This window comes from Acomys minous (genome assembly GCF_964271855.1).
Source record: "Acomys minous genome assembly, chromosome: 2".
Lineage (NCBI taxonomy): Eukaryota > Metazoa > Chordata > Mammalia > Rodentia > Muridae > Acomys > Acomys minous.
Genome location: NC_140484.1, coordinates 19,431,706 through 19,452,568, shown reverse-complemented (window position 1 = coordinate 19,452,568; position 20,863 = coordinate 19,431,706). Strand labels below are relative to the sequence as shown.

General features: G+C 43.0%; 1 protein-coding gene and 1 pseudogene across 6 annotated transcripts in view; one reads left to right on the top strand and one right to left on the bottom strand.

Moving 5' to 3' along the window:
• Positions 1-4,338: 4,338 nt before the first annotated feature.
• The window catches only part of LCOR (ligand dependent nuclear receptor corepressor), a 130,975-nt gene continuing 114,450 nt past the window's right edge, over positions 4,339-20,863 (top strand). For 2 of the 5 annotated variants that reach the window (XM_084772557.1, XM_084772555.1), the window contains exons 1-2: positions 4,714-5,006; positions 5,234-5,307. In XM_084772557.1, coding sequence (XP_084628683.1) covers positions 4,930-5,006; positions 5,234-5,307 — 151 coding nt within the window. In that variant the 5' untranslated portion in view covers positions 4,714-4,929. Of the gene's footprint in view, positions 4,461-4,713; positions 5,007-5,233; positions 5,308-20,863 lie in introns of those variants that run through there. The other 3 variants (XM_084772556.1, XM_084772558.1, XM_084772560.1) reach the window with 3 other exon arrangements.
• On the bottom strand, positions 8,681-20,603 carry LOC311592309 (CDGSH iron-sulfur domain-containing protein 1-like; annotated as a pseudogene). Its single transcript, XR_014783581.1, has 2 exons — positions 19,184-20,603; positions 8,681-12,796 (listed from the first exon to the last, which is right to left on the bottom strand). The product of XR_014783581.1 is annotated as a CDGSH iron-sulfur domain-containing protein 1-like (transcript).

Here is a 20,863-nt window from a genome sequence, read left to right as displayed (position 1 = left end):
AAAGAGGTTGGGCATGGTGGTGCATGCCTTTAATCCTAGCACTTGGGAGGCAGAGCCAGGCGGATTGTTGTGAGTTCGAGGCCAGCCTGGTCTACAAAGAGAGTCCGGGACAGCCAAGGCTAACACAGAGAAACCCTGTCTCGAAAAAACAATAAATAAATAAATAAATAAATAAATAAATAAAAGAGACACTGTAACCTTGGCAGCATAAAGGATAGCATTAGGGCTGGCTTACAATTCAGAGGTTTAGCCCATTACTGTCACGGCAGGAAACATGGCGGCATGCAGGTAGGCATGGTGCTAGAGAAGGAGCTGAGAGCTCTACATCTCAAGCCATAGGTAGCAGGAAAGAACTGTGTGCTGCTGAGCCTGGGCTTAAGCATCTAAGACCTCAAAGCCTGCTCCCCAAAGTTATACACGTCTTTCAACAAGGGAACACCTGCTCCAACAAGACCACATCTCCCAATAGTTCCACCCCCTATGGGCCAACCATTCAAACACATGATCTATGGGGGCATTCCTATTCAACCCGCCACACTGTCTCTTCTCTCTCTCTCTGCTCTGCTGTTGCTTCTGTTGTGGCCAGATCTAGCCTGCTGGCCAAGTTCAGGCTATTTCTTTCTCTCTCTGCTGTGGACTCTTCCAGATGTGTCCAGCTCTTCTCTCTCTCATCTCTACAATAAAACCCTTCCCCTTAATCCAATCCCATGGAGTGGTCATGGTGTCAGTTTATACCCCTGTAGCTGAGTAGCCTCTCTGTGCTTAAAGGTTGAACTTGGGATAATGTTTTCCTAGATGGTACTATTGGGGCAAGGCATCCTGGAGCCTTCAACGTGTGGAGGCTGCCCTCGAGGCACTGTTCCTATTGTTTCTGGCCAGAGCGGTAGGCTTCTATGTAGTTGTACAATTAAAATTTAACAATTGTGTCCACTTTGCAGCCACTCTATTTGTAAGATTTGTTTACAACTCCTTCCTCATCTAAACACACATTTCCCACATCTTTCTGTGTAGAATTCTCACTGTAAAGCTGACTAATGGAAGTGAGCAATACTAGTGCCACAGACTAGTTTATATGCTACCTTGACTTTTCTCTTATCAAACCAATCAGTCCATTACTTTAAATCTCAGCCTTACTCAAATTTTCAGGATAGAGGTAGATGCAGCCAGGTTCCTCGCCTGACTACAACACAAATGGCCTCTGACCCAATTTCTAAAAGAACCCTTGTTTTTCTAAAAAAAAAACAAAAAACAAAAAACAAAACCTCATGAGCAGAGTAAACACTGTGCCTTCCCATGGGCATTCTGAACATCCCAGCTCCCCAAAGAAGAACAGCCTCCTGAGCTCTGTATGCCCCCCCCCCCCCCGGGTGTCTCTAGCCTGTAGCTCCCAACTATTCCACATTCTTCCTGCAAACCGATTCTGAAAGCCTAAGAACCACATGGTTTCTTCCATTGCTGTAACAAAGTATGCCACCAGGCAACTCTAGGAAAGGTTTATTCTGTCTCATGATTTGAGAAAAACACACAGTACATGGCAAGGAAGCCAGGACAGCGAGCGTCTCTGGGAAGGCAGAGGTCTGCAGCATGGCACCCACCAAGACGCACTGAGTCCAGGGCAGAAGCTGGGCCAGGTCATAGACCTGAAGACAAGCCTCTACAGCTCGATATTGCCCAGCCAGGGCGCATGTGCAAAAGTTTCTACAACGTCCCCAACAGTGCCACCAGCTTGGATCAAGTGTTCAAACACATTAGCAAGTACTAACTAAACAATTATTATTTTTATATCCGTTATTACACAACCCACCATATTGTCTTTCAAAAAAGCGTCATGAGGCAGCAGCTATAGGTTTGTTCCCAACTTAAAATAAATGAAATTGTCAGGTGTGGTGGCTCACATCTATAATCCCAGCACTCCTGGAAGCAGAGGCAGGTGGATTGCTGTGAGTTCGAGGCCAGCCTGATCTACAAGCAAGTCCAGGACAGCCAAGGTTACACAGAGAAACCCTGTCTTAGAAAAAACAAACAAACAAAAACAAAAATTAAGTAGAAAGAAAGGTTCACAGTGGAGTAGTGGAGGTGGCATTACCTTGGGAATTAGAACCGTATCTCCTGGGTTCTGCCTGCTCCCCTTGGTCCCACACCTTCTGCTATGTAGTCTGACTTGTTTGGGCTTCCGATTGAAATGAAAGAATGCTTGCTTTCACTTAGGATTAATCTCTGAAGCCCCTAGAATTCTTGAAATACGCCCCGCTGAGACTCCAAGGGCTCTCAACCTCTAAGTCTCAACCCGGTTGGCAAACCTTTAGCTCCAAAAAATTTACATTGAGATTCATAACAGTGGAAAAATTACAGTTATAAAGTAGCAAGAAAAATAATTTTATGAGCTGGGCGTGGTGGCGCACACCTTTAGTCCCAGCATTGGGAGGCAGAGGCAGGTAGATCACTGTGAGTTCGAGGCCAGCCTGGTCTACAAAGTGAGTCCAGGACAGCCAAGGCTACACAGAGAGACCTTGTCTCGAAAAACCAAAAAAAAAAAATTATTTTATGGTTGGGGGGTTACCACAACATGAGGAGCTGTAGTAAAGAGTCGCGACATTAGGAAGGTTGAGAGCCACTGCTCTAGAGATTATGATAAGAAACTATTACCCTTGACTTGTTTGTTTTAAAACATATGGGTAGTTGTTTGAAAAGTATTTTGTTAATTACTTTAAAATCACAAATTGTTCATTTACTGAAGACGAGCAAACACCTTTATGGAACACTTCCTCCAACCACCACAGAAAAATTGCTTAAAATCGCAAAGATTGAAAAACACCATCTAGTGGCGACGAAGGTAATTTCATGGGGTGACGGAGGACAGGACCTTACTCACAGGAAGCAGGCTTTTTCACTTTCATCTTCTCCCCTCCTAGCTCAGGGTAGTAGCAACCACACAGGCACTCTATGAATTCTGACCTAAGAGCTTGTTTGTTTGACAGTAGTCTCGTTTTGAGGCAAGGTCTTATTATGTTGCCCAGGCTGGCCTGGAATTTTCAATCCTTCTGCTCTCAGCCTTCCAAACGTCTGGAATTACCAGTGTGCATCATCATGCATGGCTGATGGTGTGGTCTTAAAGCAGTAAAACAGGGTGGAAGTTTTGAGAACTGTGGAACTCTAATTGGCCTTAACATAGGGTGAAGGAAGAAAGGCTCCTACTACCCATACTTCTTACTCCTATCCAAGTAGACCTACCCACTTAGCTCTAGGGGCAGTCACACCACTTGCCATGTCACAAAGAACCTTTGATTTGATACCTACCATAATTATTTAAATTTAAATATTTAGAACCATAATTATTTAAATTTAAATATTGAGAAGAAATGCATTGTTTTTGTTCTTAAGCCTTAAAGGTGAGAAAGAGGCCAGAGTTGTAGGGGAACTAGCCATATTGTTATATGGTCGTTTCCGGTTTTTCTTTTCCTATTTCCTCCTTTCTCTCTCTCTCTCTCTCTCTCTCTCTCTCTCTCTCTCTCTCTCATAAAACAAATATATCTTCTGTGCAAGGTGGCTTAATTATCCCAGAAGGCACCTGGACATCCTCTGTCATCGAAATGTTTTGAGTCCTTTCCTAAATTACGGCTCTGTGGAATTTTCCAACATATTCCTAAGCTGTCGTTTGGAAATTCATTCTCTATCAGCACAATTTTTTCTCAACTCGTTTAAGACTTTCAGCTATCAGTCTTGCTAGTAGAGACCCCGCCACGCTTTTTGACTTACAACGCTTTATTTTATTTTACTTTATATTTTTATTTATAACTGGGCTTACGAATACCGGCGAAGTATTCCGATAACTTAATGAACTGTCCACCTTTGAAAAACCTCGGGGCTCAGTGGCTCCAAAGGCATCGGGGCATTTATTCCCATTTCTGCCCCTCCACAACGCTCCCCGGAGGAGCAGTTTCGAGCGACAAGTTGAGAGAAGCAGTGATGCGGAACTTGCAACAGTTGGTGCCGGGTGATAGGCAGGTTGGAAGTGATAGATGGGACTCGTTTAAAAACCAAAAGCCCGGAGGAGGGCTGGGGCAGCCGTGGCCTTGCTGCAGAGCGCGGGCGAGGGCGGCGCGGGGACCGGACGCCAGCGTGGGAAGGCGTCCTTCCGTGCGGCCGGACGTAGGAGGCTGAGCCGGTGCGCGGGGACGCCGGGCGGGCGGGAGGACGAGGAGCGGGCCGCCCCGGGCCACCGCGAGGTGAGGGCAGCCTTGCCCCCGCGCCGCCCCCGGCGGGAGGCGCGACGCCTAGGCCATGGGTGCGTGCGCGGCCCCGGGCGACGCGGCTGGGCGTGCGCGGGGCCGCGGCGGAGGCAGGGCCGGGCGGGCGGCAGAAGATGGCGAGGGTGTGTAGGCGGCAGCAATGCTCCGTTGAGAGACGCGGCTTTCGGCAAGAACTGGACTCGTGGCGCCACAAGCTCATTCACTGTGTAGGTGAGGCCCTCCACGGGTGACGGGACCCACCGGGCCGCCGGCCGCCCGTGCGTGGGAGGGAACAGGGCAGCGGCCGCCGCCGCGCTCCGGCCCCCGCGCGCCCTCCCGGGCTCGGGCCCCCCCTCCCCCACCCCCCGGAGCGCGAGCGCGCGACCGCGGCGCCCCTCCCCTCGGCTCGCGGGGCGGGCTCGGACGCGCGGCCTCTCCTCAGCGGGCGCATTGTGGACGCCGGAGCCCGCCGCCGCCGCCGCCGCCGCCGCCGCCGCCAGCGCGCCGGGACGCACGGGGTCGCCCCCACCTGCCCTGCTCCCGCGCCCCTCCCCCACGCCGGCGGCGCGCCCCCGTGCCCGCGGGCACGCGCGGCGGCGCTCCTCGGGCGTGTGCGAGGCGTGAGGTGGAGATGGGGGCGGAGGGAGCCGGAGCTGTCACAGGCCCCGCGTCCGCCTGAGCGAGCCAAGTCGGGGGTGTCATGGCCGCAGGGGGCAGCGGCTGCACTTCCTCTGCTGGCAGCGGCGGCCGGGGAGTTAGTCCTCGACGCACGGGTCGGTGTGTGCGGATTTGTGTTTGGCGTGCGCGCGGCGGGGAGGCGGGGGTGGGTGGGAGTGGGAGCCGGGCGGGGGGGTCACTCTCGTTCCCTTCGCCTGAGCCCCGGCGGCCGGCGACCGGCGGGCTTCCCCGGGTGGAGGGAGCGTTGGACGGGGACGCCCGGGAGGGGCCGGGCGGCGGGGCTGCACCTCTCACACTGTGTGTTTTGTCTCTTTTTCTCTCCCAAGGTCCCGTTTCCCTCTGTGCGGCGGCCGGCGGGACCATAAGGGCTTAACTCATATATTTAACCCCCCTCCAAAAAGTAAGTGGCCCGTGTGGCGTCTGCTCCACCCGCCGCCCTCTAGCCCCTTGACCATCCTTGTGTCTGACTCAATAATGTCCCCAGCATTGTTATTTCCCTATCTCTGCTTCGGTGCGGCTGATGTGTGGGGAAATGCCCTCTCGTCGTCCTCTGTCCCCCACGCCCAGTCCTCGGGGAGGCCCGGAATTCCAGCCCCCCATCTCGGTGGGGCATGTTCTAGGGAATCAGGTCTTCCTCAGCCGAACCAGGGAGATTCTGTCCGTCCGCTTGGGCCCCTGGTCCCCTCCTTCCCGACGGGGTTTCGTTGGAAGGAATTATGCAAATCCTGCTTTCTGGTGTCCATTCAGCGGCAATTTCATGCGGTGAGAAGTTCTCTTTGTTGTGCGAGGGGGAGAACAGACACTGATTTAATAGACATATCTGTTGGGGGGAAGGGTGGAAGGGGGTGTGGAGAGGCTCAGTTTGGAAGAATTACAGCACTTGGTTAGCTCAGTCTTTGTGTTTGAGCCTTCTGGCTTGACAGGAGGGTCTGCCCTTTACAATGTCCCGCAAGGGATGTTTCCTATAATAGACGAAAAAGCAAAACTAAAACTTTAAACAAGTGAGAAATAAGGTAACCTTTTACTTAGAGAAAATAAGCACTGCCATTTTTGCAGTATTTCATTATGAAAATATGTAATGTGAATTTATTAAAGACTTAGACTGTAATATCAAGTGTAAATTAGTGCAGGCAACAATGCAGTGAGGTTATTTGATACCACTCTTGTTGTCCAGAGGTTAAAAGTATATTATTTAAAATGTATACTTGGGTAAAAAAGATCTGAGCAGGGTTTTTTTTGGGGGGGGGTGATGACTTACCTTGTAAACACAGGTTAAAATTTCCCTCTTGCCAATGCAAGTTCCGCGCTGCCCTGCAAGGTAGCAGGCTTTCTGGCTCCAGCTATCATTTGCTGTTCTGCTTCTGCTTGTTTTGTTGTTCACGGCCTGTCACACATTTGCCTCAACGTGACATGGGTTTAAGCACTTAGGAATTAGTTATTTGTCATCATCAAGTAAAAGTGTACATGGCAGGTTGTGAGAAATACCGAATTTGAGGCGCTTTCAGAATTCTTGGTTAATATAAAAGACCGAAACTAGAAGGAGGATTTTTAGTTTTGTTGCCTTTCAGTCTTAGTGACAGATTGTGTTCTGGAGGGCTTTTTAGTGTTTAAGAGACTGTGGATTTGAGAAATGAAACCTTGTAATTTTCTTGTGTGGATATATAGCTTTTGTTTAAATTATTTCAGTGAGTTTTCCTATGCTGTTTGCTTTCAAATCCAGTGTTCTGCTTAACCCCACTTTCTTATCAGTAACTGCGTTAGTGGTTGATAACTGCTTCTGGACAAAATGTTGTTTTGTTTTGTGCCGAATAAAATCCTGCAAACACCTCAGTTGATTATTCTTTGGGGAATGTTTTGAGTTGGTGATCAACTTTATGAGAGTATATTTGGAACTCTAGATTTCAACTTTTTAGGTGATAATCAATAGCTTTTAGCATCCAGACAGTATTTTAAGTACAAATACTGATTTTGTTTAGCTAAAGTCAGTTTGGCATCATATTTTCTCTTTTGTTATGTGTAATTTTGTTCTCTAGGGGAGCCTTTTAAGTGGTGTTATGAAACTTGTATTTTAAAGGCCTGGCAGCGTCTCTCTGTTGTCCAAAAGGAGCTGTGCTGACGGCTGTCAGAGGCACTAATGTCTTATTTTAGCAGGGTTGGTTCTGTGCAGTTAGTCTTTGGATTCTCTTAGGTGATTATCTTAATAATAATAATTTAGGGTGTTTGGTTTCTAAGTGAAACTTAACATTAGTAGTCTTTGGGTTAAAAATGAAGTTTCAGTCATTTCCAGAATTTAATTTTCCCTTTTTACTGTTTTCGGCAAGGAGGGAGTTAAGGTGTCAGTGGTGTCTGGAAGACAAGTTAGTTACCAAGTCAGTAAATCGGTTAGCTGAGTCAGAGTCCGTGCAGGCTGAGTAGGTTTCAGAGTGCTTGAGGTCAAAGTGTTTGACATATCTGTGTTTTCTAGATTTTGGAATGTTTGCAAGGATTTTACCGACTGACTATCCATAATCTACAAACCTGAAGTCGCGGCAGTTCCAAGCCACCTCTTTTTGAGCACTTTGGATGAGAACAGAACTTGTAGCTCTAATGGGTCAGACATTGATTTGAGGAGTGGATGCCTGTCTACTTAGGCGGCTGTTTAGGAAGTCCATCCAGGTCCTGGGCAGAACCCTGCTCTGTCTGATAAGATGCTGCCTGTTGCCTGACTGCCTCTTAACCTTCCTGTGTCCTCAAGCTCCTCCTAGTGTGGGAAAAGATGTGGTTTTAGCTAGTTCTAGTTTGGCTAAAAAAGAACAAGAGAAGTGTCTTTGGCTCATGGAAAGGTTTTTCAAGTAACTCTGATTATGTCAGCTGTGTTTATAGCTGCAGCAATTCTAGAAGTATTTGATAATGCCAGTCTTTAAACTTAATGAGTTACACAAGGTGGCCTTGAATTTTCTAATAGATAGTGAGAATTGATTGTTCCATGTTTATGGATATTTCTGAGTGAGTACCTGTCCAGTCCCTTAGCAACTGGAGTTTAGTGCTGTTACTAGGGATGAAAGATGCATGTAAGCAATTAATTCACTTACATATTTTTAAGCAAGCTACCTTAAAAAAGAAAAAAACCAGACATTGTGGATAAAAATTGAGGTGGCTGCTTTAAATTTCAGAAGCTTTTATTTGTTATTTTTAAATTTAAATTACAAAAATTTGGGTCTTATTATAAATTCAGTTCTTACAGAAAGTTTATACAGTTTATTGTACAAGTCAAAATGTGTAGTATAATGCTACAGATACGTGTTGTGGGGTATTCTAGAAGGGAAAGAAGTCTGGTAGGAGGCTTCATGGAGGTGGCGTACTTAGCCTCATTTTGTTTTATGTGGAAATAATATTGTATACCTGAGGAATACCAGAAAAATGGAAAAAAACAAGTTGTTCATGTAAGCTGCATTCCATGATGAATGAGAGGGACATATGTTTGTGAAGGAATCTTCCCCCACCCCCACCCAGATGGGGTTTCTCTGTAGTCTTGGCTGTCCTGGATTTGTAGAGCAGGCTAGCCTCAAACTCACAGCAATTGGACTGCCTCTGCCTCCCTGAGTACTGAGATTAAAGGTGTGCCTTGAAGGAATTTTTAAATGTTAAATGGAATTTAGCTCGCCTTGGCTGTCCTGGACTTGCTTTGTAGACCAGGCTGGTCTCTTCATAGCAGTCCTGGGTACTGGAATTAAAGTGCACCACCATGCCCCCTTCTGTCTTTTTCTTCTTTCTTTCTTTCTTTCCTTCCTTCCTTCCTCCTTTTTTTTTTTTTTTTTTTTTTTTTTTTTTGAGTCAGGGTTTTGCTATATAGGTCTGACTGCCCTGGAATTCACTATGTAGACCACCAGGTTGGTCTCCAACTCAAGAGTCATCTGTCTCTGACTCCTGTTTGCTGAGATTAAAGGTGCAGCCGGCCATATCCTGCCCTAAAGCTGTTATTTTTGTTATGAGACAGGTTCTCATGTAACCTAGGCTGGTTTTTATTTATTTATGTGTTTATTTTTTAACTTATGTATACAGAGCTCTGCTGGCATGTGCATCTGCAGAAGAGGGCATCATATCACATTATAGATGGTTGTGAGCTACCATATGGTTGCTGGGAATTGAACTCAGGACCTCTGGAAGAGCAGTCAGTGCTCTTAACCACTGAGCCTATGCTGGTTTTAAACTTACTTTGTGGCCGGGCGTGGTGGTGCACGCCTTTAATCCCAGCACTCGGGAGGCAGAGGCAGGCGGATCGCTGTGAGTTTGAGGCCAGCCTGGTCTACAAAGTGAGTCCAGGACAGCCAAGGCTAACACAGAGAGACCCTGTCTCGAAAAACAACAAAAAAAAAAAAACAAAAAAAACCCAAAAAACAAAAACAAAAAAAAATAATAATAAAATAAAAAAAATAAATAAACAAACTAACTTATTTTGTAGCCAAGGCTAACCTTAAATTTCTGATTTTCTTGCTCCTATTTTCCAAGTGCTGTGATTACAGTTGTGTGCCTTCACACCTGACTTTTTGTTTATATATTTATTTACTTTCAAATTAAACACTTAGCATTGCTATTCATTTTTATATTTGTTTGCAAGTACCCTTCCCCACCTTTTAAAAACTGTTCTATGTACTTAAGCATTGCTTTTATAAGCCATTAGCTTGTTTTCATTTTGTTGACTATTGTATACAGGGAGGTACCCTAAGTCCATACTCTGAGGATTCCCCCACCCTCACCCCCCAGATAGGGTTTCTCTGTGTAGCCTTGGCTGTCCTGGACTCACTTTGTAGAACAGGCTGGCTGGCCTCGAACTCACAGAGATCCACCTGCCTCTGCCTCCTGAGTATTGGGATCATGGATGTGTGCTACCATGCCTGTAGATTTTAAATAGAAATAAAAGTCACTTTTTATTTACTTACTTTTTTGAGACAGGATTGTACATAGTCCTGGCTGGTCTCAAAAGTTTGTAGCCAACACTGGGCTTGAAGTCCTAATTTTTCTGCCTCTATCTTCTCTAGACAGCTAGGTTTACTGGTGTATGCTACCATGCCTGTCAACATAAACCTTTTGAATTGTACTGTTTCTGCTTTCTAATCACGAAGTGTGTGCAAGCCACCATTAATTCCAAAACATTTTCATTTCCATGAAAGAAACCTCCTGTTCATAGGCTGTCATCCTAGTTCTTCTGTGATTTAGCTCGTGGCAGCTGCTGGTCTGCTTTTGTCTAGCTATGGGTTACTTACAGTTGAAATAGTGTTCTCTGTGGCCTTTATATCTGACCTCTTTCATGTATCATAAGCTTTTAAGGTTCATCCAGGTTGTAACGTGCATCCACAATTGTATTCCTTTCATAGCTAAACAATAATACTACATTATATGGACAGTCCACATTTTGTGTGGACATTTAGCATGTTTTTTTTGTCTGTTACAATAATGGTATTATGAGAATTTGTGTACAAGTTTTTGGGTTAATAAACAGTTTTCTTGATGATATACATAGGATGGATTGATGGCTCATGTAGTAGCAATGCTTTAACTTTTTGAGTTTACTGCTTTTCAAAGTGTTTGGGGGTATTACTGCTACCATTGTTATTTAAACGTTCCAATATTTTTGTAAGTGCATGCTAACTTTTTTATTTATTTTATTTTTTGGGGTTTTTGAGATAGGGTTTCTCTCTGTACCCTTGGCTGTCCTGGATTAAAGATTTGAATTACTATGCCTGGCTCATACTTTAAAATTTTAAGATTATATTTTTGTTTTCATTTATGAAACCAGAAACCTGACCAGTAAAAAAAAGTTCAAGGGAAATTAAGATTATTTTGTTTCCTGCTAAGCTGTTCTTAAAGGATTTTGAATTTTGTTGTAACTCTTAGTTTCTCTGATTTAAAAAAAAAAAAAGATTTGTTTAGTTTTATTGTATGGACGTAGGTGTTTTACCTGCGTGTATGTCTGCATCATGTGTGTACAGTGCCTGTGGAAAGTAGAAGAGGGTGCCAAGAAGGTACTTGGAATCGAACCCAGGTCCTTTGAAAGAGCAGCCAGTGCGCTCAACCACTGAGTCATCTCTTCAGCCCTCAGTTTCTCTGATGTTTTAATTAGGTAGGTTTTATGTGCTACAAAGTGCCAGGTAAAATGAGGTTCTCCTGTGCTGTGTGCATAACTACATACATACCGTGTCTTGTGTATGTAGCGCAGCACTTTTTGAGCTCTTAGCAGTCTTCCTCCTGTCTTCTTGGAGTGCTGGGATTGCAGTAGTGACCTCTTAGCTCCCACGTCAGCTTTAAAGATGAAATTGAACATTGGGTGAGGTATGCAGCAGTGGTAGACAATCTAGATCCTTTGCTTAATGGATTGTGAGGAGCAAGTTAGAAATGCTAGATAGTAGTGATTGACAGCTTCTAATGATTTTTGTCTTGTTTTTATTTCCTTTGTTTCATGTTTCATCTATTTTGTTGAAGAGAATTACTTGAGTAGATCAATCAAATTTTTGAAATAGAAGCTAGTGAAATTACAGGCATAAAACCAGTATTATTTTTAAGTGCTTATTAATTTGTGAATAAAATCATTATAAAATTCTTACAAGTCAGAATAACAGAAGAAGCCAGTTTTTGTTTTTGTTTTTTGTTTTTTGTTTTTTGTTTATTTTTGGAGATAGTCTCTCTGTGTTAGCTTTTGCTGTCCTGGATTCACTTTGTAGACCAGGCTGGCCTGGAACTCACAGTGATCTGCCTGCCTCTGCCTCCCGAGTGCTGGGATTAAAGGCGTGCGCCACCATGCCTGGCCCGAAGAAGCCAGTTTTGTGTAATGTACATTTTTTTAAATTGTAGGAGCAGATGTGTCCAAAGGGATTGGTAAAAGAAATGGATATAACCACTGCTGTTTAGAGATTTTGGTGGTAGGAAACCAGAAATAAATATAATTGTCATTTTATGCTAAAGAGAAAAAAATTGAAGTTTACCTTATAATTGTGCTGAAACTATTATAAGTGCAGCTCAGCAACAAAGCTGCCTGCCTTACAGGTCCTGAACCATATACAAACACCATAAATCGAAGATAATTTGTAAGCCAGGTTGCTCAGGTTTTTGATAAATAGAATGAAGTAGATAAACATATTAACTGCTTAAAATTAGCATAGAAATAAACAAGTATCAGAAAATCCATTGTTAATACCATCCTTTATCTTCAGTAACACATTTTTGCTTTTTCTTGTGTTTTTGTTTTTGTGATGATGTCTTACTGTGTAGTCCAGGCTGGCTTTGAATGCACAGAGATCTGCTTGCCTTTCCTTCCAAGTAAAGGGTAAAGGGATAAGGTATGTGTCACTGTGCCTGGGCATTTTATACTTTTTACAAAATTTACATGTATTTAACTGTTTTTATTTAATAATGTTGGAGGGTAAAGGTAAATGTTAAAAAAAAAATTACTCGTTAGCTGCTGGAACAATGGGTCAGTGGTGTGGTTAAGAGTACTTGTTGCTCTTCTAGAAGGCCTGGGTTTGGTTCCCAGCACCCATATTGTGGCTCACAACAATTTGCAACTCTTGTTCCAGGGAAATCTGATGCCTTCTGACTTCCGGGGCTACCAGGTCATGAGGTCAAACATTCTCATATGCATAAAAGTAAATAAGTCATCTTTTTAAATGGTTAGTTATGAGACTAGAGAGAAAGCTCAGGGATTAAGAGCACTAGCTGACCAGGTGTAATGGTACTCTTCAGTCTCAGTACTCTGGAGGCAGAAACAGACAGTGTGTGTTTGAGGCCAGTCTGGTCTACATAGTGAGACCTTCCCTCAAAAAACAAAACTAAACCCCCCACAAACAAACAATGTAGAGACCTGGCTGCTCTTAGATACTGAGACCCTGCCTCAACAAACTAATGTAGAACACTGGCTGCTCTTAGATACTGAGACCCTGCCTTAACAAACTAACTAGTGTAGAACGCTGGCTGCTCTTGTAGAGGATCCAGGTTCATCCCCACAATCATGTGGCAGCTCAGACTGTCTGTCACTCCAGTTCCAGGGGATTTGATGCCCTCTTCTACACAGTCAGATCTTATTTGCATGTGGGGCACATAGGCTCACACAGCCCTTGCATGTGGGGCACATAGGCTCACACAGCCCAAACCCCAAAAAGACAATTAAAAAAAAAAAAAGAAAGCCATTTAAAATATTGGTTAGTTGGAAAACAATAATACGTATTTCTGTAACATCAGCTTTTAGCTTATCATAAATACTTGCGTCATATCTATTGAAACAATTGTATACTTTTCTTTTTGGTTTTTGAAACAGTCTCACTATGTAGCTTAGGTTAGCCCTGAGCTCATTGTATAGCCCAGGCTTACTTTGACATAATCTTCCTGCTTTTCCTGCTTCCTATAACAAAAGTGGGCCCCACCGTACCTGGCTAATATTTTAATGTTAGAAGTATCTGAAATTAATCTAAATGTCTCAGATATAAGTAAAACACAACCAAACGTTTCTTGAAGCATTCTTTTTAGTTAAGTTGTTTTAATAGCTGTTTGAAACCAATTGATTTTATTTGCATTTTTGAGAAAAGATTTTGCTATGTAGCCTAGGCTGGCTTTGAACTCATGATCCTACTGCCTTACCTTTGCCAGTGCTTTGATCATAGACTTACACTACCATATCTGGTGGGTTTGTTGTTGTTCTCTTCCTTAAAGATAGCCATATACATAAAATAAAAATTAATTTAAAAATTATTATTGCATAGTAGGAGGCCATACCTGTCACAGTATTTGTGTGGAGCTCAGAGGGCAACTTGATGGAATTGGTTCTCTTTCAACCATTAAATGGGTTCTAGAGATTTAACTCAGGGTGCCAGGCTGCTCGGCAAATGGCTTTACCTGCTGAACCATTTGGCTGGTCTCACAGCATGTTTTTATTAACATATATTGATTGTGCATAGTAACTGATTCATTGTCATTTCATATATGTGTGTGTGTGTGTGTATAATGAATCCTCATCATTACTCTCTCTTGTTCGCCCAGCATTCCTACTGATCCCTTTTCTCTCCTCCAACTAGTCCTTACTCTTCTGCTGTGACCCTCCCTCCTTCCCTCTTTCTCCTTTTCTCCCATTTTCATCTAGGATGTTTAATTAGGGTTGCTTATAGGAACATCGGCAACCTACTGTTGTAGCTATACCACTCACTGGAAAAAATGTTTCTCCCTCTTCTGGCAGCTGTTTATAGGCAGCTGCCTATAGATCCTCAGGGAGGCACAGGGCCCTGTGAGCCCCTCTCTCTGTGACAGGACGCTGATAGGCCCCATTTTGTGGGTCTTGTGCAGGTGATCACAGCTGCTATGAGTTCAGGAGCACACTGGCCGTGTCATGCCTTGAGGGAAGTTCTGCAACACTGGACTTTGTCTAGTGGATCTTACATTCTTTTCTTTCACCTGTTGGGTGATGTTCTCTGAGCTTTGGAAGGGTGATAGAGATGTCTCATTCAGACCTGAGCATTCAGCTGCTGCTGTTTTCAGCTCCTGTACCAGTTGTGAGTTTCTTCAGTAACCATAAATCACCCACTGAAAAAAGCAGCTTTTCAGGCCAGAGCTGACAGCAGTGCTGACTTATGGGTGTAAACATAAATATTTAAAGGGCAATTTGATGGGTCCATTTGGCAAAATAGCAGTAGTTCCTTCCCTACTAGGTTCTATGGCCTCTCCAGCCGTGGGTTATGGCCAGGTTTACAGTACCAGACATGAATTTCCTTTTGTGGAGTGGACCTCAAATTTGATCAGAAAGCCATCTCCTGTGGATTATGTCCATAGCAGACTATTGCACCATGCACCAGTGTGCACTTCTTGACTGGATAATCAGAAGTGTAGCACCTAGGGTTCACAGCTGAGTATTTTATTTTTATATGTATAAATGTTTTGCTTACATGCATGTATGTGTATCATTGTGTATGCATGGCGCCCATAGAGGTCAAGAGAGGGCATCAGCATCTTATGAACTGGAGTTTACAGACAGTTCTTAGCCTCTGTGTAGGTGTGAGAACCAAACCCTGGTCCTCTGTGAGAGCAGCAAGGACTCCTAACCCCTGAGCCAACTCTCAAGTCCAATAATGGCCATTCGTGTTTCATCCCGACTGAATTATCTTGAAGCAAGTCTTAGATAACATATTTGATACTGAACTTTTACTTCTCATTTGCCTTCTCCTATTGATTGGTTCATAGCCAGTCTAGGAAAAAAAATTGAGATAGGGTTTTGTGTAGCTCAAGTTGATTTCATACTGTGTGGACTGGTTGAACTTATCTTCCTGCCTCTACTTCCTCAAGTACTGAGGATTACATGGTTATACACCATGTGTGACTGGTGTATGATACCAGATATGGTAATATATATATATATATATATATAATCTGTCACCCCAGCACTCTGGAGGTGGAGGCAGAAAGATTGAGAGTTCTAGACTAGACTGGTCTACACAGCAGGACCCTATTTTCAAAAAACCAGAGCATGAGAAAGAAGGAGGTGGGAAATACTACTTGAGTATGGAGGAGACGAGTCTTTGTTTTGTTTTCTGTCATAGACTTTCTTATCTTTTTTTCTCTTTTTTTCTTTTTTCTTTTTCATGACAAAGTTTCACTATGCAGCCTTGGATATCCTGATGTAGATCTGACTGACCTTGATATCATAGAACTCTGCATGTCTCTGCCTCCCCAGTACTGGGATTAAAGGCAACGGGTATGCCACTATGTCTGCCTAGTGATATTTCTTAAAAGCTAGCCTATCCTGTGCTAGATTGAGCCCTTTGATTTTAATGCCATTTTTACAGGCACAGAATAAGATTATAGATAGTAAGCCAAAGAGGTAAAGAAGTAAGACTGAAGAGATTTAGCATTTTAATTTATAATTCATAGGGCTGGGATTAGAATTCACATTTCTGTGTTCTTTGTTTTTATTTACTGATTACATATCTGTTTTGTTACATAAATAATTCTGGTTTCTTTTTCCATAATATTTCCATAACCTATATAGGAGTACTTTGTTATTCTGTGGCCTGAAATAGAAGAATGTCTTGTTACCTTCTCTTTATTAGCTGGAATCCTATTTATCTGTCTTTTTCTTGCTTTAATGTGTGTGTGTGCGTGCGAGCGTGCATGCAAGCGAGCGTGCGAGATATCCAGAGTTAACAGACTTCTAAGCTGAGTCTTTTTCCTTTTGGTTTTTTGAGAAAGATTTTCTCTTGTAGTTCTGGCTGTCCTGGACTGATTTTGTACACCAGGCTGGCCTCGAACTCAACAGAGATCTATCTGCCTCTGCCTCCTGAGTGCTAGGCTTAAAGGCATGTGCCACCAAGCTAGGCGAGCTGAGTGTTTTCTTTTTTCTTTCTTTTTCTTTCTTTTCCCTCCTCTTCCTCCTCTTTCTCCTTTTCCTCCTCCTCCCCCCTCCCCCTCCCCTCCCCCCCTCTTTGTAGACCAGGCTGGCGAGCTGAGTGTTTTCATTGGTATAATTTTCTTTCATGAGTTGCTAAGGCTGGTAATTACCATCAAGCAAGATTTGAGCATAAGATAAAGAAAGCATAAGAGATGCAGGTGGTGCTGATGGCAAGGTCTTAAGTTTAGCAGGTATGTGGACCAGCTCACTTGACAGCACTGGGGTCTCTAAGAAAGGTGCTTGGAATAACTGTGAAGTACCGCACCTTTTCATAAACTTTCCAGACACTGGAAGTGATGGGGATAACGTTGGAAGGGCCTTTTGAGGGCATCCCTGAGAAGGGAAAGGAGAGATTTGGCAACGTAAGGCAGAGTCTTTAGGATGGGGGTATATGGGAGGGTTTGGAGGAAGGAAAGGGAAATTATAATCTTTAAAAAAGAAAAGAAAAAGACAGGACCTCACTATGTTGCCCTGGCTGGCCTGGAACTCATGTATACTAGACTAGCTCCAAATTCAGAAAGGTCTATCTGCCTCTGCCACACAAGACCTGGGACTAAAGGCATGTGCTACCAGCTACCATGTTCAGAAAGAGGTGGCACATGTTTGAAAATAATACCCCATTCTGATAATAGGATGTTGATCTTGGTACAGTACTCTTTCATAAGCAGGCACAGGGTCAATGTGATGAAGGTAATAGGGAGACATTTTCACCACACAAAAAAATGGGAAGTACTTTATTTTCATTTCAAAAAAAAAAAAGAATGTAAATGTTAGTACTACCTTGTGTTGAAATGTGGCTTTCTGTGCATGATTAATTACATAAATATCTCATTATGGTTTTAGTTATTTAGATTTTCATTGAGCTACTAAATAAGCTGACAGTTTAATTTGTGTAAATAGACTTATCTGATCACAAAATGATTTTTCAATTGTAGTTAGACTTCAAAAACTAGGTAAATCTTTAATTATAACCCCCCCCCCTTTTTTTTTCTTTTTTTTTAACACTCTGCAGGCTGCTCTTGGCAGGTTTTTTTTTTTTTTTTTAAGATTGATTTATTTATTATGTATATAACATTCTGCCTGTATGTGTGCTGGCCCACCAGAAGATCCCATTATATCCTGTTATAGATGGTTATGAGCCACCATGTGGTTGCTGGGAATTGAACTCAGGACCTCTGGAGGAGCAGTCAGTATTCTTAACCTCTAAGCCATCTCTCTAACTCCCTTCACCCCTGCTTTTTTTCTTTCTTTCTTTCTTTCTTTCTTTCTTTCTTTTTTTTTTTTTTTTTTGAGGCAGGGTTTCTCTGTGTAGCTCTGGCTGTCCTGGACTAGTGTTATGTGAATAAACCCTTTAAAGAATTGGTTTTCAAGCCGGGCGTGGTGGCGCACGCCTTTAATCCCAGCACTCAGGAGGCAGAGGCAGGCGGATCGCTGTGAGTTCGAGACCAGCCTGGACTACAAAGTGAGTCCAGAATAGCCAAGGCTACACAGAGAAACCCTGTCGCGAAGAAACCAAAAAAAAAAAAAAAAAAAAAAAAAAAGAATTGGTTTTCAGGTATCTTTAGTAGAACTTTATATATAGTTTTTAAAAAAGGTTTTGTTGGAGCTAGAGAAATGGCTCAGCGGCTAAGAGCACTGGGTGATCTTCCAGAACACCTGGGTTCAATTCCCAGCACCCATATGGTCACTCAGTATGGTCCGTACCTCCTGTTCCAGGGAATCTGACAACCCCCTTTTTAAAAAAAAAGTTTTGTTAATATTTTACCGGTGTTCAGTGGTCGATGTATTAAAATCTTAACATTTACCTAGTGGACACTTCATAATTATCTTTTGTTATACCATGTTTTTATAGTACTTAATTTATGCCATCTAAAAATGGATTCTCTTCTGGAAAGAAAATATAAGGGTAAAATAATACAGTAGGATTTTCCAAAAATTTTGAGAGGTATTAGAATTTTGGTATAAAACTGAAAGAGACAAATAGGAGTTAAGTGGTAAAGCTGTTTTCCTTGTGCAACTTAATACAATCACATTTTATTTGTATGTGTAAATAAAATTTACTATGTGTAGCTTTACCCCATACCACATTTATTAAACATCCTGCTTAAAATAAAAGACATAGATGGAAGTTAGCAATCTATATATATCTAGTGAAACAGTTTTAGAATGATCTATACCTATGGTTACAAATGGACAACATTTCATTTTAGCCATATTAGAAGACTCTTTCCTACTAATTACCTTCTCTTCCTTTTAAAAGGTAAAAACTTACAACACAATCTTCTTTAGCGTTAGCATTCCTCATCAGGATAATTCATGCACTCAGTGCTCACTGTTACCTCTGCTGTCTACTTGGGAAAAGAGGATTTACTTTATGTGTATGAATGTTGTTTCATTTTTGGGGTGTGTATTGAGACAAGGTTTCTCTGTGTATCCCTGACTGTCCTGAATCACTTTGAGGATTAGGCTGACCTCAAACTCACAGAGATCTTCCTGCCTCTGCCTGTTGAGTGCTGGGATTAAAGGGCAAATGTTCAGCCTTACTAAAAGATCACATCATTCTGGCCCTTTTCTTCTTAGGCCAGCTTCTGCCTGGTCTTTTTTTTTCTTCTTTTTTTATATATGTTAATCTCAAGATACAACAAAATTCTAAGACCATTATTTTAAAGGAACAGATTCTTAGAAGAACAGAGTAACTCATATACCATGAGGTTGGTTCAGCCTCTTCTAATTCTTTAAACAAATGTATACTACTGTGTTTATATTTTATTTTATTTTATTTTTTGGTTTTTCGAGACAGGGTTTCTTTGTGTAGCCTTGGCAATCCTGGACTCACTTTGTAGACTAGGCTGGCCTCGAACTCACAGCAATCCACCTGCCTCTGCCTCCTGAGTGCTGGAATTAAAAGTATGCGCCACCATGCCCAGTTTACTACTGTGTTTCAATAGCAAGGCTGACACCATGAATATGAAAGCGGTGATTTGCAAGATACCAACCACAGTGAGAGAAGCATGGGAGAATTGGGAAATAGAAGGATCCAGAGGGTCCTAGAAACCTACAAGAACAACATTATGATGGACGGGTCTGGGCTCAGGGGTCCTGCTCAAACTATGGCACCAGCCAAGGACAGTAAGTGCAGTAAACTTCGAACCCCTACCCAGATCTAGCCAATGGACAGGACATTCTCCACAGTTAAGTGGAGAGTGGAGACTGCCTTTGACACGAACTCTTGTGCCCCATATTTGACCATGTCCCCTGGATGGGGAGGCCTGGTGGCACTCAGAGGAAGGAGGAAGGATAGCAGGCTACCAAGAAAAGACTTGATACCCTATGAGCATATACAGGGAGAGGAGGTCCCCCTCAGTCACAGACATAGGGGAGGGGAATAGGGGGAAAGCGGGAGGGAGGAAGGAATGGGAGGATACAAGGGATAGAATAATAATTGAAATGTAATATGAATAAATTTATATATATACACCAACCCCATCTAGAACCTGTGGAAGCCAGTCAGACAGAGTGGGTGCCATTCTACTTAAATGATCAGGTGACAACACAACACGCTGGGGTGCAGCATCGAAACTGACCATTAAGTTTCTTCTTTATTGATGACCAGAGGCCCCATGTTGTCTCCAGTCTCTTCGTTGTGCTTTATGTGAGCCCGGTGACAGAATGGGAACTTTTTGGACAGTGGCAGTATATGGCCTTATCTCCTAGATCCTCCATCTCAGAAGCATGCACAACTCTTTCTGGACCTGAAGGTATCTTTAACGTAGAACTTTTTGTAAGCCAGGTAACCAAGAACAGCTGTGCCAGCAGCAAATGTAACAGCTACAATCCACTCAACTCGCACAGTGGAGTCAGAGCTGAGGCCCATGGCTTGGGCAGTGGGAAGGCTGGCTTAAGTTATATATTTCAAACAAAATTTGTTATTGTTAAATAATTAATATCTTGTGTGTTTCCTCCTAGATATTAGCCTATAGAAATTATTTATTTTTTGTTTCTGTTTTTGTTTCAAGACAGGGTTTTTCTGTGTAGCCTTGGCTGTCCTGGACTAACTTTGTAGACCAGACTCTTCTCGAACTCACAGCGATCCACCTGCCTCTGCTTCCCGAGTGCTGGGATTAAAGGTGTGCGCCACCACACCGGGCCCCTAGAAATTATTTCTTAAATTATAAAAATATTTAAGTTACAAATATGTTTTAGTAATTACTCTAAGCAATCAGCCATTTTAAGGGACATGAATATATATGTATGATACACACACACACACACACACACACACACACACACACACACACACATCCGGTTGTAAGTAGATGATAAAAGTTAAAGGCCGGGCGTGGTGGCGCACGCCTTTAATCCCAGCACTCGGGAGGCAGAGGCAGGCGGATTGATGTGAGTTCGAGGCCAACCTGGTCTACAAAGTGAGTCCAGGACAGTCAAGGCTACACAGAGAAACCCTGTCTCGAAAAACCAAAAAAAAAAAAAAAAACCAAAAAAAAAAAAAAAAAAGTTAGGCAGGAGAGCTTGACGTTTCTGTAACTCGGGAACAGAA